Consider the following 16,848-nt stretch of genomic DNA (forward strand, 5'->3'; position numbering starts at 1 on the left):
TATCTAATAATAGCTTCAAAATGGTAATTTAAATAAATATTAGTATTTAGAAAATAGATTTTGCAAAGACTCAATATTATAGATTCATTATTTTACTTGAAAAATAAGGATGATTTCATCTTTAAATAGTTTTCTGCGTGTACTTAATATGATTAAAATCATCATTTAACAGGTGAACAATTAGAATAAACAATGATTTTAAGATTGACCTTCTATTATATAATATTTTACTTTAAAACATAAGGCAGATCGCGCATTTCATGGTCTATTCTCATAGTCAAACGGAACCGGAATAAAATATTTCAAACGCTGGCAACCCCTGTTTGCGGCAGGAATTTTCCAGGCAACCCTGTTTTATAGTTTTCAGAAAAAAAATAAGCTTTAATTTCATATATAATTCTTTAAAAAAACACATAAGTGCAAATTATTAACATTTAGTGACATGTTTAAACCAGGCAACCCTAGACTTGCGGTAGACTGAGAGCTGGCAACCTTTAATTTTCCAATTCCTTATGCGATTATCTTTCAAATGGTGTGCGATTCATATAAAAAAACGTATGAGTGCAATTTTCTCCAAAAACGAGTTACGAAAAAATGTAATTAAAGGTGATTGCGGCAGGATTTTTCCAGGCAACCCAAGTATAATCTGTTCTACTAATCATGTATTATTCATTAATATAGGTTTAATTAAGAAAACTGGTATATGCAGGATTCAAAAACCTACACAGGTCCGAGTTGGCGATAAACTCGATCGCAGATCGTCACAAGCCACGAAATACCGTAACGGGGTATTCAAGTGTTTGTTTGTGAAAGCTTGGCAAACCTTCACAAATCACAAACGCAGTATATATGTTCCTTGCGCAAACGTCTAAGCGGGCTATCAGTTCGGTCTGTCAGTGTCAGTGTCATCTGATATGTGCATTGTGCAATTAGGGCATAGTAGCGGCATTTAATTTTTAAAATATTTTTTGTAAATTACTATGCTTTATTATTGATTTTTTTTATATGAAGAGTGCAATTCGCTTAACAATTTTGTTATAAATAAATATAAATATTTTTTATCCTTTACTCAAATACAATTATTAAACATATTATCGCTATACAATGTGTGGCATTTTTTGTGAAATAGCAACTAATAACGGATTATTATCATCTGTAAGAAACATTAACACACAAATTTAATTTAAAATGAAAGATTAGTTTATAATCACACTTTTCCTTTTAGGATATACATATACTTGAAAGGTTAAAAAACAGAGGGCCTGACTGTATAAACAGTGTTCAGGTTGTTTTGAATAAAATAAGGCTATGTTTTTATGCATCTATATTATGGATGCAAGGAAAACATTGGACGCCACAACCTGTAGAAAATGAAAAGGGTATTTTGTTGTTTAATGGTGATATATTTGATGACACATGGGATAAAAAAATAAGTGATACATATATTATAATGGAGAAATTGGCTAAAGTAAGAAGAATAAATATATCTACAACTTGTTTAATATAAATATTATATGTTTAATAATGTTAATAATATTATAATTGGTAATTATTAGTAGTTTATAATATTATACCAATTTAATTTGCTCATCTTTCTGTTATAATCGAGGCCATAATATCATAGTAACAGTAACAGCGGCTGTCTCTAAATACAGCTAATAGTGAACTCATGCAATGGCAATCTATCATCAAGAGAATGAATTATTTTTGTTTTACTCTGGAAAGTCAAATTATGGTGGTGGGTGCCACTACTTAAGATAGTCTCAAATTTTTCTGGAAAGTGGAGTTTCAGGTTCTCTCTGCCTACCCTGTATTATGTGTAATATAATATAGTGTGAAGAAAAAAAAATCAATTTTATTGTATGACCCGTTTACGGCTTTGCCAGCTAGAACTACACCATGATTTATTTATACTAGTCTGAGTTGCTTTCCCATCCTAATAAAATTGTCATTGTAATGACTATATAAACAATTACTATATTAAAAACTAAAATGTCAGCCAATTCCATAATAAAATTTTTGGTGAACCAATACTAAAAAATAAATAAATGCTTTCTTGGCATATCTTTTTTTATTCATAAACTGATTTAAGTTAAACAAAGAAATGTTGCGTAAATGTTGTTTGCATAAATACAATAGTGACAACAGCACTTAACATGGTTAAGCCATTTCTAAGATTAACATGTACTGCACAGATGAAGCTTAAAAAAATTAAAAAATATATTATTTTAGCTTTTATTACATTAATAATATTTATCACATATATCTTAAATATACAAACAGAGATCAGTAACTATTTCATTACATGTATAGATTTAACATTATATTAAGCTGTTATTTTATTTTACTCCTCAGTGTAATTCATCACAGCAAATTATTTCTCAAATGAAAACACTAAAAGGACCTTTTAGTTTAATTTATTATGATAAAACTAAAAATATACTATTTTTCTTAAGGGACAGAATTGGAAGAAACTCCTTATTGTTTTATAAATCTGAAAATTCAATAGCAATAAGCAGTGTATTAGGTAAGTAATGTAATTATAGCCTAGTAGTACTATAACAGCAAATTTCTATAATAGAAACTAATTAAAAGTTTGTAATTCAAATACTACATTTCTATAAATTTAATATGTTACAAATTATTATTATGAATAAATTATTATAAATGTGAATGTTTGTGAGGATGGTTGAATGTGTGTTCCACTTACATGAAATAACTACTAAATAAATTTATATTAGTTTTTTGATATTTTCGAATTGTTATTCCACACTTTGGAAAGAAAAATACTTCATTATAAAACAAAAATTTTAACATAGCAAGATTTGACCGTGCCTTTTGGATATCGTTCAAGTGCTCTGACCACTTCAATATATGTGAATAAACAATATTTTGAATGTTTCAAATTCAAATGGATGGCGAAAAGCGAAGTATAGTGGCACTAGTTCTTTCCCTTGGCCATGTTATGTGTAGGATAAGGTTGAAAAAAAAAAAGAGATTCCAATGAATCAACCTCCATCCTTTTTGAAGTTGGTTAAAAATATGCATTATTTTGTTTAAGGTAGGAAATATCCAAGCATTGAAATACCAGCGGAATATATTTATGAGCTTAACATAAATGAAAATAACCTGCGGCTGCATTCATGGAAGGATCAGGAGATAGTAGAAACTATTTCTGTTGACGAATGGGTAAAAACTATGCAAGACAAGCAGAACCTGTCAGATGATGAATTTGATATTGGTTCTAATGACAAATTTAATTTTAATGGTAAAGTATGTATGAGTATTACATATAAAGAACAACATATCCCTATTTATGAATCTTAATATATTTTTATTAATTTTTTAGGAAGATGTTGTAGAACTAATAGAAGACATATCTAAAAAACATAACAATAAGACAATAATATTTGAAACTTTATTAGAAAATCCAAAAATATTGAATACTGTGGAAAACATAGTAAAGTTATTGGAAAAAAGTGTACAAATGAGAGTTCAAACACAACCAAGTAAATGCAAATTGTGTCTAACATCTTGCAATGAGTGCAACCATTGTACCACAGGAGTCTTATTCTCAGGTGGATTAGATTGTACAATTTTAGCATATATTGCTGATAAATATGTACCTGCAGACCAACCTATTGATCTTATAAATGTTGCCTTTGAAACAACAAACAAAAATCCTTATGATGTCCCAGATAGAATAACTGGGAAAAGTTCTTTTGATGAACTGAAAAGAAACTGTGTTTCAAGGTAACTAACACCATGACAATTTTAATTGTTAAAATAAGGACCTTCAAATCAATTACTAATTAATTATATTCATAAAAAAAAATCAGCTTCACCCTGTATCCAGCACACAGCAGGGTAAGCAGAGGGAACCTAGTGTTACTTTTTGCCGTATTCTAAAGGAAATGCGTGTTGAGTGGCAAAACTCAGCGCTGCGCTTTGCCTCGAGATCAGAGCGAAGAAATGGAAATATAAATGTAAATTAATATTTCACTTCTTCGAGTGAGGATCAAACCCACAACCGTGGTGTTGCAGTCACACTCTTGTGCCGCTGCGTCACGATTAATTATATTCGTCATCAATTTTTATTATTTGTATGAAAGGTAAACCAAATAGAACCTTTATTTTCTGTCCAAAAGATTTTAAAAGACCAAAATTTTTTTATTAATTTTGTATGTTTGGTTCTGTGTACTTTTTATAATATATTATTTAAGATTTAAAGAATATATTTTTGGTTTAAGGAAATGGGTTTTTCAGGAAATAAACATACCAAGAGCAAAGCTAGAAGAATGTCAATCATCTGTGATTGCAGACTTAGTGTATCCAAGGTGCACTATTTTAGATGAGAGTCTTGGATCAGCTTTGTGGTTTGCCGCACGAGGTGAAACTGACGACACTAAATTGAATTGCAGAGTAAGTGACTAAAACTAAAAAAAAACATACTCTCAAGTTATATAAATTAATGTAATGTAAAACTTACCAGACCAACAAAATCTTCATCTTCAGGACCATGGCGCTATTTACAAATATTTTTTTTTTTACCGATTTAAAAATTTTGGGAGATCTATAAAGTTATAAAATATTTCTTAAAAATACGATATTCCCATACAGGTGTTATTATTAGGATCAGGGGCGGATGAGCTATTTGGTGGGTATGTGAGGCATAGAAATGCTTATAAACGTAACGGCTGGGCAGGTCTGTTCAAAGAGTTATTACTAGATTGGAAGAGAATATCATTCAGAAATCTCGCGAGAGACAACAGGGTTATTTGTGATCATGGAAGACAGCCGAGGATGCCATATCTTGATGAAGACTTCACTCAATATGTGTTAAATTTGAAGCCATGGCTTAAGTATGAATGTTAAATATATATTTTTTATCTGTAACATTCTAAAATATTTTAGAAAACATTTAAAAATTTACCCCGTCGTGTCGTAGGGGCACAAGAGTGTAACTGCAACGTGACAGTAGTGGTTCGATTCCTACTTGGGGAATGCGATTGGGGAATTATTTATGAATAATATATTTATTTTTCATTTCTTCGTTGCAAAGCAGGCAAAAAGCGCGGCGGTCACACTACACGCAATGCATCGAAAAAATTCTGCGGAAAGTAGGAAACTGAAAAAAAAAATGTAACGGGTCTCTTCGGTCGGCCTCTTCGAATCTGTCCAAGTGCCAGTCCACTAAGCCTTACTTACTTAGTCTTATCGATCTGCATTAAAATTCTTCAATACCTTCCTGCCGCAATGTAATTTTCATAATTAAGTTTTCTAAAATATTTTTCTATCCTTTACTTTTCCATACTTTTTTAGATGTTTTCCAAGTAGTAATTTAGAATGTGGAATTGGAGATAAACTAATGTTAAGACTTGTTGCTTATTACCTTGGACTTAAAGATGTTGCCATATTACCTAAAAGGGCTCTACAATTTGGATCCAGGATAGCCAACAAAAAAGAAAAGGGAAATGATATATCTAAATCTTTTAAAAATATTTAAATAATTATAATTTTGTTTCATTTATTTTAATAAATACAAATTTTACTAAATTGTTATTTCATTTTACAATACAATTCATTCTTCTATAAGATCTTAACATATTTTTATTTTAATAGTCATTGCAATCTTATTATTAAATGTAAATAATATTTATTAATAATTAAAAACCGATAACACTACAGACGGTCAAATTTAATTGACATTTGTAAATATTGACAGTTACGCCTAACCATAGAGCAGGGGAAAAGTTCATACTTCATACAAATTACAAAGAGATTGTATCATAACTTACATCGAAAATGGCTGCAAGCCGTCGCAAACAAGATGACAAAAATTTAGAAATTTTACGTGAACTTATATCTTTGAATGGCAATAAATATTGCTTAGATTGTAATCAAAGAGGCCCTACTTATGTTAATACTACGATAGGCTCTTTCGTGTGTTCAAAATGTTCGGGAATGTTGTAAGTACTTTAACGTTATTTTGTAGGAAAACATAACAACAAACAGATTTGACTTAATTCTCACATTTCAGGCGTGGCCTTACACCTCCTCATCGTGTAAAATCTATCTCGATGGCTACATTCACACCAGAAGAAATAGAGTTCATTAAAGTAAGAGGAAACGATTATTGCAGACGCGTGTGGTTAGGTCTCTACGAGGGTGAAAGTGTAAACTTTACTGATGAACAAAGCATTAAAGATTTCATGTCTGATAAGTATGAAAAGAAACGATACTACTTGGAGTCATCTTCTTATAATGTGACTATTACAAATGGTAGTACATCTGCGAAAAGTAAAGTTAAAGATACAAAATCTGGGAGTAGTAATATGGGTACTACTCCATTAATATCAATTACACCTCAGGTATCTAAATCAGTCAGCAACATTAATAATAATAATAATGTGATCAACATAGCCAAAATAGTAAGCAATGAAACTAATCATAAGTTGCCAAGGCCTGCAAATAATTTTGTTTCACCACAATTAAATAAAATATCATCTACTCCAGCTGTTTCAAACCCAGTCCCAGTACCTGAGTAAGTTAACTTATTAAGGATATTTAATAATAAATTAAGTTAAACTTTAGATATTATTGTTTTGTTTAAATTAATATTGTTGTTGTCATAATATTTTCAGTTTCCCTGTTGATTTTACTACAGCAAATATTTTCAACAGTGCCCAGTACAATAATACTGTCACCAGTATGAACAATAATGTAATAGTTCAACCTATATCAACTAATACTCCAACCTTTAATGCATTCAATTCCAATTCTACGACTACAAGTGAGATATTTTTATTATATTAAATTTTCCATACCAATGTTGTATGTATTTAATTGTTGACTTGTTATCAATATGACAGGTATGTTTTTACAGAGTTTACAAATATTGTGTTTCAGACGATCGCTATGCTGCATTAGCTGATTTGGATCAAGCATTAAGGCAACAAAATATGAAATATATGGGTAAGTGCATATTTTCTATAACTAACCTTTTGTTTACTTATTATTATAATGATAAAAATATTTAAGCATATACCAATATGCATTTGAATAATTGTTAATTTTACAGAGGATAATAATATTGTAAACAAGAACCCCTTTCAAAGTCAATCAGCCAATGATCTGGTTACAAATAAGAACCCTTTCTTCAACGGAGGCTGGAGCGCAGCTGCAACACCCGTTCATGTTAATCCATTTAAGGTAAAAGTAATTTGAAATTAATGTATTTTCATAGTTTCTTAAATTAAACACTATAATCTGCAATTGAATCATAATAATGAAAAGCAAATACTTCCTTACAAATATTTCAATTTATATTAGCAAAATTACCCACATTTTTATCATAAATTCATAGAACTCTTATCACTCATATTTATTTTAAATATTATATTTGTGTATCCGGATGATTCATGAATGAAATTTTCAAAGATAACATATCTATGTATTAAAATAAAACACATTGTTTTCTAGCCTGTAAACAATGGAGCCTTTGTGAATTCCAAGAATCCCTTCCTCTGATTACATCTACATCCATATGTGAGTCCGGAACAAAGAGAAATTTATGCAACAGATAGCACAAACAATGCTACAATTAATTATAATGTCTATATTATTAAATAACTGGATTATATTATATACTATGTATTTACAATTCACCATGATGATAAACTAATCGCTTATTATGGTTGTTAACTTAAGTGCCTCAATCTGCCTTCATTAAATGTAAAAGTTTTTAAAAATTATATATTCTTATATGTGCTGTTAGTATTTTAAAATATGTTTAAAATGTTCAATGAGGATAAATTAGAATGTGAATGTATGGATATGGATAGTTGTTAAATATGCTGGTCTTAGCTTTATTAATTTTAATGGAAAATAGTATTTAGTAACATTGGCCTTAAGAAAAATTTGTCATGACAATTTTTTTTTTAATTTGGTATACAAGCATAATCGCTGATCAAAATGCCTAATTTTTGGGACGGTTATAGGTGTGAATCAGAATGAGTCAGTACATTAGCATAAGGTGCCTTATCATTGTGCCTATGAACAAACTGTATGTATGTTTATAAAGGCAAATAAAAACATTCGGCTCGATACTATTTATTGTTATGTAGAAGTTAGAATATAAATCGATTGTTGTTTGTAACACTTTTTTTATAAGTTGTTAGTTTGTATAAAATCTTGTCATCTTAATAACTTCACCTACCCATGTCGAACAAATGTGGAACTGTCTTATGAAAAATGGTACAAATAATTTTCTAATCATGACATTAGTCGCAAAAAGCACGAATTTTTTACGATCTGAAGTACGAGGCTATTATAGATGATGTGTTTTTCTGTTGCTTGTTTCACTTTGGGAAAACTTATGTAAATCTACAAGCTTACTAGGTATATCTAAAATGTTAAAAACTAGCGCAAATTATAATAGAATATTGAGTCTTAAGCCGTCCACATACCAAAAATGTATATTGCACAAACAACACAACACTAGACTTTTTCTTTTAATTTGCGCTCAGTTTGGAAATTGAATAGAGCTCTCAAATTTCGTGCTTTGTCTGTGATTTAATTAATTTTATTTATTATTCACGCCTATTTGAACAATTTATGTCTTTTAAATCATGCACTTGACTATTTATTTTAATAACATTAATGTAACTATTAATTATTTTTACTTTTGAGCACTGAGATCTGTTAATTTGTATAAAATATTAAAAATATAAAATGTTATTTTATTTATATTCCTTATCAGTAATTTTAGTTCCACAACTATATACTTAAAAAAAGTGGTACATAAGTAACGTGACCAGACGTGTTGTGAACGAGACCGTCCCGTTTTTAGAAATGACATATAAACTTGGTCAGTCGATTCAAGTTTCGAAAAATCATTGCCAAAAGAATAACTGAGTCCCAAAAACACCCAAAATAACCATAATAATTTACCCAATAATGCCCAGAGAACAAATGAAAGCACTATACATTTTTATTTCCGCTGCTAGCCACACTCGAAAAGCTGATGAAAAAACATGATACACAAAAAACTAAAGTAAACGTGAAAAATTAAAATGTAGAAAAATGGATGTTCCGTTTTGGGCCTAAAAAAGAGGCACGTTATACGTAGACGTCCCGTTTTTCGCTTAAACGTAAGCCATCCTGAAAATGAAACCATAAAATACCAAAAGTAAGCTCTAGTATTACATATAGGAATATGGTACATGAAATAGTCAATTGCTACTTTTATCCATTAATACAATAAAATTGCTAATAAACGACGTCGACTCATCGACGTCTCGGTTAAACTTAAAAAAAAAGAATGGTCATGTTATACATACATTTTATATCAATTGTTAATATAAAACATGTTTATTATAATAAAATAACGCACACTTGTTACGTGTATGGGCGTCTAATCAATCTGCCCACGTTAAGATTGCAGGTTTGAATCCCACTATTCGCGCATATTCTTATCGAGGTGTGCAATTATTGACTTTACTAAAAACTTAATACTTTATGTCCATTGTTTAAATTATTTTACATGTGATATGTAGTATTATGTTGTGCTATTTGTGAAAATAGGTGTAAAGGTAGTAAAGAAATAAAATGATGACGTAAAAAGAGGAGCATTTTATTTTACAGAGTACATCTATATAAAGTCACATTTTGTATTTTGTATCTTTTCTTGACAAAAATGGACTCGGAAAGAGACATTTTGGGACTTGATTGATTGACGTTGAGCTTGTTGAAACATTGTTAATGGATTCTGGTAGATCGGGATGAGGTGTTGCTGGTTGGGAAGCTGAAGCAGCGAGACGTTGCTCTGATATAATCTTTAATATGTTCTTTCCAGCTTCTTTTGTCTGTAAAGAATAAATAAATATAGTATGTTACGCATCCAGGGAGAAAAGAAGGACATTCTAACCCGCTGATTGTGACAATCGCGGGTGGCAATGTCGTACATTTCTCCGTTCTCTAAAAGTTCGACCTCATCCTTCTATAAGATACATAAGGTTCCAAGGCCAAACCCCCGTTAGAGCCCAGGGGCGAACGCCTGCAGAGGTTGGAGAGCGGAAAAATTTAAGTAAATAACATTTCCAAATTGTTTATAACAGCCAGTCCTTCTTGTTCCAAGTGTCTTATATCCGTAACAAAATTGATAAAAATGAATTTATTTGGTGTACTTATATTGTTGTCATAAAAGCTTTAATAAACATACAGTTGCTACCTAGACTTTATCTCCCGGTAACCTTACCGGGAGATAAAGTGAGATCGGGACATACGCATTACTGTCGTCTTGAAGGGAGAGAACGGGGCACTTTATACCAGGGACCAAAATTGAAAAAAAATATTTTAGTAAAGATGTTATAATATAAATAGAGTTTTTATTTCTATTTAGTAAAATAAAGATTTGATACGAAGACATAGGAACTGTATTGCATGTTTAAAATATACAGTATATTTTCTATTTCTTTTATTTGAAAATAGATCTATCAACATAATAAAAGAAACTCTTACACTCTCATATTCCAAACATTTGTACGCATAGTGCGACGCGTGGTCCAGCAATGAGAAGCGCAGGTAGTAGTCGGCGAGGTAGCGGAGTGCGGCGGGCAGCTCGTTACTGCCCGCGTTGGCTGGCTCCTGGCACGCTGCTGTGTATGCAGCGGCCGCACTGTTCGGCATATTGGACTTTTCATACAGCCTGTGAATTGTTTTTTTTACTTCACAATGTATTCTACACATAGCAGGTAGGCAGGGGGAACCTAATATTCCAAAGTTTCTAAGACTCTTCGTTCACTTTCAGATGGATTGTCGGGGCATTAGTTGTTGATTAGCAGATTACTATGACATACAACGTCGCATAAAACAGCCGCCATGATATAAAAACATATGGTCTTTCAAACGTCAATTTTTAAGGCCCCATATTTTTGGCCATAGATTTTTCTTATTACCAATACAATGCATTTGTTTACAAGACCAAGTGACTTCATAGCACGGCAGTATGGCTTCTAGGGTTTCCACTAAAATCGTGCGATATTTGAATATGTTTAATTTTTGAATTTTATTTTTATTTGATAGGGGTTTATTATGTATTAACTGAATAATATAATTTGAAAAGTGTTTCAATTTGTCAAACCTTACAAGTTGAAAGTCTTTTTAAATAGTCTTTTTAATATTTTTGCCTTTTTATATTGTTGTGTAAAAATAATGCATGATCGGATCTTATAGGTTCTGATTTATCTGCATAAATAGAATTTGAGTATGAGACTGATAGGTAAAAATTATGCAGTTAAAAACGTGACCTCAGTGTTATAAACTTATAACTAGGTTAGTAAAATTTTAACATGTGTTTTAAGTATGCAGTCTGTAAAATAATATATTGAAATACAATTTTAAATATTATTTTTAAGTCTTTGTAGTTAAACTTACTTTGCTAATTTAAAAAGCGCCATGCCTTCAATATCGCCTGTACTATGAGCTTTATAGTAGCATTTTAGTGCATTTGGGATTTTATCCATTTTTTCATAAGCTTCACCGAGTGACACTAACATTCTCGAGTCATCTGGTTTTAGTTGTGCTGCTCTTGAATAATAGTATATACAATATCCATTGAGACCTAATATTTCATATGCCTGTCCAAGACCATTCCATGCCCTATAATCATTTCGATTGACATCTAGGATAAATGGAAGAAAATTAAATAAACAGAGATATGAAATCTAAACAATGAATAAATAGAAGCAATCAAGGTGCAGCTGCACAGCATCTAACTGTCAGTGGGGTGGTTGTGGGTTTGTTCCCTGCTTATGGCAATGAATTATTTTCATTTCCTTTCTCTCGAAACACATGTTTACTACACCATCAATATTTACCACTCGAAAGCAGTAAACGGAATGTCTTGATTAGTTTATGTTCATCCTGGCCAGGTAGAAAATTAATAAAATTACCAATAGCTTGTCTGTAGCACTGTATGGCAGCATTGGCATTTTGTAGTTCAATAAATTCGTGTCCCATTAAAATCCAAGCTGACAAGTATTGAGGATCTAAGGATAAAGCCCTTTGGAAATATAACACAGCTTTTTGATGTTCACTTCTTAGACTGTAGTAATTGCCTAAACATGAAAGACAATGTTGATTGAAATATCAAAATATAAGAAATTTGAGAATACAGTTCAATTAAAATCAATTTTTGATGAGTATCTTCTAGCTAACAAGAAAAAATTTCGTCTTTTTCAGCTTTGCACTGTTTCCTACATATAGGGTAGGGAAAGATTAGTGTATCAAGATACTCTGCTTACTGCCTGATTTTGAAGATACTCCACTTAATGCATGTGACTTTCATAATTCACTAATTTTTATCTTACCAGAGCAAGGAAATAAAAGCAATTTTCATCACATATTATAGTCAAAAGCTGTCCCTCTCTATCACAATAGCCTTATGAAGCTATTATTATTTATTACAATGAAATCTTGTTAATTTTCAATATTAAATCCATTTTGTATCCAGTAGTGGTACAGCAGATCAAGTGTGTGACTGTAACTACAGCTGTTGGTGTGTTTGGGATACAGCATGAAACTGTTTTTTTTTATTTTAATATATAAATAAATTTAAGATTACTTTCATAACTTACCTATAACACAACATGTTTCAACTCTATATTTGTCTATTGAAACTGCCTTTTGTGCCAAATTTGCTAGTTCCATCCTTTTTTCTTTAAGAAACAAGAGATGGGAGTACACATCCCAGTTATCTAATCGATAAGGGTCACTTTGATATAAGTTTCTAAATAAGCATAAAGACGAATCAACATCTGTAACATATTTTTTTTTATGAAATATAAGTTATATTTTTGTATTAGTATAAAATATATTAAAAAATGTATACCTCTTCTATCATGATGAGCAATGGCCATTTGGGCAGTAATATAAGTACTCTTTTCAAACCCTGCAGCAGTAAGGACCATGTATGCATCAAGAGCTTGTTCAGACAATTTAAGTTCAACAAATGCATGTGCAGCAAAAAAATACATCATCCAATGTTTTGGTAGCTGAAGAGAGTCTAATGCCTCATATTCATTAGCTAGCCCTCCAAGTTCTACCCAAGCTGCCCATAATGTTGGAGCAGCAGCAACTGCAGCTTGGAGCACGGACACTGCTTGATTTCTTAAGTCTAATTTTTTTAAAACCACTCCTTCTAAGTATAAGAGATATCCATCGAGGGTGTTGCGATTTGCCTGTAAATCTCTACATATATTAGAAATTTTGTGAATGAAAACATATTTGTCTCTTGACTCTCTCTCAACTTTGACTCATATTAACTACACTCAGAAACAGTGGATTAAATTTCTAGAAAGTAAACATCTACATTTTTTTACAAAATATATTTCTATCATGTTAGCTAATACAACATATAAACATAAACAATAAAATCGAATAACAAGCATATTACTATAGGTATGGGTAGATCATTCTTCGAGTTGATTATTCTGCAAATTTAAATAAATAATGATACCTTAAAAAACGATAAAAGATCCAAAAGAACCTGGGTTGATTCCATATTTTCAGTTCCTGTGTCAGTAGCATTATCTAATCTCTTTTTTTCACTAGACATATATTGAGAGTATCTATGTAAAAATATACATTTTACACTTGTGCAGTTTTCAATAAAATGTGCTGCTCTATCATACTCCTGACAATCAAAATAACTTTTTGCTAAAGTGTATGCTTCTTTTTCTTCTGCTATTATTCCATCATCAGGAGGATTAGACGTTTCATTTTGAGTTATTTTATGATCTTTTAAGGCAAAGTTTAATTCTGCTAACCATTTTGCACTTTGAATAAGTCCACGATCGTTACACTCTCTGATACCATGTAAAATATCTAATTTGACTTGGTCCAGATTAATTTGTATATCACCTTTAGTATTAAGTAGAGGCTGCATTTTTGAAACTTATAGTACTATTTTAAAAAAAATATTAACATTATGTTACAGATATTAAAGTATTGTAAAGAATGGTAAAGTAAAACAGATTTAAATGTTAATATTGGACGCGTCCGTCAACTGTCAACATTATAGTTATGACCAGATGACATATGACACATGAAATTAGTTTGGCAGTTCTTCTAAAATTGTTATTTTTAACCAAAAAATTGTCGTTTTCAAAAGCAGCGTGTAAAGCTTATAGCTAGACATTATAATGTATGTTTATTGTAGTGGCAGTAGAATTTGCAAAAAATGTGTTTATACGGACAATCGCAATTAGTGTAGAATAATGATAAGCATATGTAAAGAATTGAAATTAAATATTAACTTAGCTTCACGCTGTTTTACTAATGGGAAAATCAGAGAAAACGGAGCGCCAAATGTAGTAATAATATTTTAGCAATACATTAATAAATCCACATTAAATATTGAAACTTATTCAATAACAACGGTAATTTCATGGTTGAAATTATATTTCTACGTTACCATATTTTACTATATTGTACTTTTTGTATACATACAGTACGATTTTTACTTTTAAAATATGCTGTGGTTGTACAATTTTGCGTTATATCAACACTCTTTAGCCTTGTAGTAAGTAAATGTGTTCTGTGGTAGTAACTTTAGTAAGCAAATATCATTGAACAAGGCGAAAATGTTTGAAGAATCTGTCAGTGTCAATTGTCATTGTATCTGTGGAGGAGTTGGTAACACAACACTGTAGACTGCTCGTTACTTCCAAAACTTGCTTAGCTGAAGTGTATTCGAGTAATTAAAGCTTATTAATCTATAGTTAATTATATTATTCCACTATATATTATAATTTGAAGAAATCCGACGGTGTACAATTGCACTAAGGATAATTTTAGAAAAGTAAACAAATTATTTATTTGCAGAAGCTGTAATTTTATTTTCTGTAATTAAAATAATTTCAAAAGACAAAAGAGAAAAATATTTATTGTAATGGCTGAACAAAATGCAGAACCCGTAACAACTGATGTTGAAAGTAATTATAGTGCACCATCTAATGATCCAAAGAACATGCAAGAAGTTACACAATATGTAAGTTTTCTCTACATTAATGTATTAATATTGATTTACTTAACGTATGCCCAATTGTTATATTTCATATTCATTTTCAGGTACAATCTTTACTACAAAATATGCAGGACAAATTCCAAAGTATGTCGGATCAAATAATTAATAGAATAGATGAGATGGGCTCTAGAGTTGATGAACTAGAAAAAAATGTTACTGATCTTATGACTCAAGCAGGTGTAGAAAACGAAAAGTAAAAAATGGTTTTATATTTTGTTGTTTGTCTTTTGCTTAATTTTATAGCCAACACTTAATAATTTTGTGCCTGAAATAGAATTATTAGATAAATCAGATACCTGATTTAATCATACAATAAATAATGTTAGACTAACACACAAGACCCACAGAGTTTTAATAATATTTTCATGTTTGAAAATCACAAAAGGTAAGAACTATCATAATTTTATAATTAACATTAGAATTGTGACAATAAAAATTGTGACAATGTAACAAAAATTGTGACAACTAAATAAATTTTCATCATCGTATATAAATCAATAATAAAATTCAAAATTATGACTTATGATAGTCAATTATATGACTGTAAACACCAGAACTAGCCTTACATGTAATTAAGACAAGATTTTCATACTTAATATAAGACTAAAATAAGCAATATTAATAGAAATAGGTAAATGAAAATGTAATGTTGGTTATACACTTGTTTTACTACTACTTTAATAATGTCACTTGCAATTTTTTTGTGCCCTCATAGTCTTTTGCACACAACACTAAATAATTAATAATAAGTTTTACTTATTGTTCACAATATTATAAATTATGCTTGCTATAAACACACACATACATTATTTTTGAAGCTGTTAAATTTAAGATTTGTATTCACTTGTCATTGGAAAATTAAGAAATTCAGTAATATGGTCCTGATTTTTCATTAAATGAAATTTACATCTCATAAATAAAAAAAAAATAATAATTTAAAAACTTGTGTATTGTTCTTGTGTAATAAAAGTAACAAACTGCACAATATAAAATAAAAAGAAATATCAAATAATTTTTACTAAGTTTCCAATTTATTTTTTTGAAGATTATATCAAATTGTGATTGATTGTATAAATATCGCACATATTTATTTCCATTTTTTCATTTATATGGTTAATATTATTTTTATCTAAAATGGACAAGATGTTATATTACATGGATTGTGAGATAAAGTTATTTGTACTTTGGTTTATTATATGAATAAATTGTACCTTGTATTAGAATTTTCTTTATATTCATTTAATTCTTATTGGGTTAACCCCAAGGTGGCACATGCTGGTACAGTAGGGGAAACTATTAAACATCAATCAATAATTGGTGCCAGTTTGTGGCAGTTACTACATTTACCATATAGTAATTACTGTACAGTAACTACTATAATATTTGATAAACCTGTAAACTGCATAAAAAAATATAAATAATTTTCAATAAAAATAAACAGTTATAATTTAGATATTTTTTTATACTTTGTTTGTTTTAAATACAATACAAACTTTATTTTTAATATCAACATAATGTTGAATGGATGGTACATTACATACATGTTATGCTACCTTTTAAAACACCTTAGCTGTATATATTAAAATTAAATTAAAATTAAATCAGCTTCACGCTGTATCCCGTACACAGCAGGGTAGGCAGAGGTTCATTTCTTCGTTATAGTGTTAAGACACTTTGTTCCCCATTTTCCGCCGAATTCTGGAGGCATCAGGTGTTGAGTGGCGGAACTCGAGTGGGGATCGAACCCGCAACCATCGCGT

The 16,848-nt window shown here is 30.2% G+C and overlaps 4 protein-coding genes across 11 annotated transcripts; 3 read left to right on the forward strand and 1 right to left on the reverse strand.

The window, feature by feature from the left end:
• The first annotated feature begins 499 nt into the window (after positions 1-499).
• Positions 500-5,556, forward strand: LOC146541279 (asparagine synthetase domain-containing protein CG17486). 7 transcript variants are annotated; one of them, XM_085197732.1, is made up of 9 exons: positions 773-892; positions 1,012-1,155; positions 1,226-1,468; positions 2,356-2,527; positions 3,062-3,273; positions 3,350-3,753; positions 4,251-4,422; positions 4,621-4,862; positions 5,323-5,556. In XM_085197732.1, the coding sequence occupies exons 2-9, from the start codon at positions 1,105-1,107 to the stop codon at positions 5,504-5,506; spliced, it is 1,680 nt and encodes a 559-aa protein (XP_085053858.1). In that variant the 5' UTR covers positions 773-892; positions 1,012-1,104; the 3' UTR covers positions 5,507-5,556. The 7 variants fall into 7 exon arrangements, with proteins under 7 accessions (XP_085053911.1, XP_085053973.1, XP_085054060.1 ...); XM_085197663.1 differs by having other exon boundaries at positions 774-898; XM_085197785.1 differs by lacking the exons at positions 773-892; positions 1,012-1,155 and adding an exon at positions 500-639.
• Positions 5,557-5,664: 108 nt separating this feature from the next.
• drongo (Arf GTPase activating protein drongo) lies at positions 5,665-8,734 on the forward strand. The gene is made up of 6 exons (XM_085198134.1): positions 5,665-5,969; positions 6,041-6,544; positions 6,645-6,793; positions 6,910-6,975; positions 7,082-7,212; positions 7,483-8,734. Exons 1-6 carry the CDS (start codon positions 5,806-5,808, stop codon positions 7,528-7,530), a joined length of 1,062 nt encoding a protein of 353 aa, XP_085054260.1. The 5' UTR covers positions 5,665-5,805; the 3' UTR covers positions 7,531-8,734.
• An 884-nt stretch (positions 8,735-9,618) lies between these two features.
• Positions 9,619-14,090, reverse strand: Cdc23 (cell division cycle protein 23). The gene is made up of 7 exons (XM_085197447.1): positions 13,520-14,090; positions 12,893-13,241; positions 12,639-12,818; positions 11,955-12,119; positions 11,437-11,683; positions 10,522-10,708; positions 9,619-9,866 (listed from the first exon to the last, which is right to left on the reverse strand). Exons 1-7 carry the CDS (start codon positions 13,946-13,948, stop codon positions 9,663-9,665), a joined length of 1,761 nt encoding a protein of 586 aa, XP_085053573.1. The 5' UTR covers positions 13,949-14,090; the 3' UTR covers positions 9,619-9,662.
• A 511-nt stretch (positions 14,091-14,601) lies between these two features.
• On the forward strand, positions 14,602-16,311 carry LOC146541282 (uncharacterized). Of its 2 annotated transcripts, XM_085198625.1 has the most exons (3): positions 14,602-14,758; positions 14,887-15,052; positions 15,133-16,311. In XM_085198625.1, exons 2-3 carry the CDS (start codon positions 14,954-14,956, stop codon positions 15,283-15,285), a joined length of 252 nt encoding a protein of 83 aa, XP_085054751.1. In that variant the 5' UTR covers positions 14,602-14,758; positions 14,887-14,953; the 3' UTR covers positions 15,286-16,311. The 2 variants fall into 2 exon arrangements, with proteins under 2 accessions (XP_085054751.1, XP_085054839.1); XM_085198713.1 differs by lacking the exon at positions 14,602-14,758 and having other exon boundaries at positions 14,765-15,052.
• Positions 16,312-16,848: the final 537 nt, after the last annotated feature.

Source organism: Heliconius melpomene, chromosome 1 (assembly GCF_056956725.1).
Source record: "Heliconius melpomene rosina isolate 202511_hmr_F chromosome 1, ASM5695672v1, whole genome shotgun sequence".
Classification (NCBI taxonomy): Eukaryota; Metazoa; Arthropoda; class Insecta; order Lepidoptera; family Nymphalidae; genus Heliconius; species Heliconius melpomene.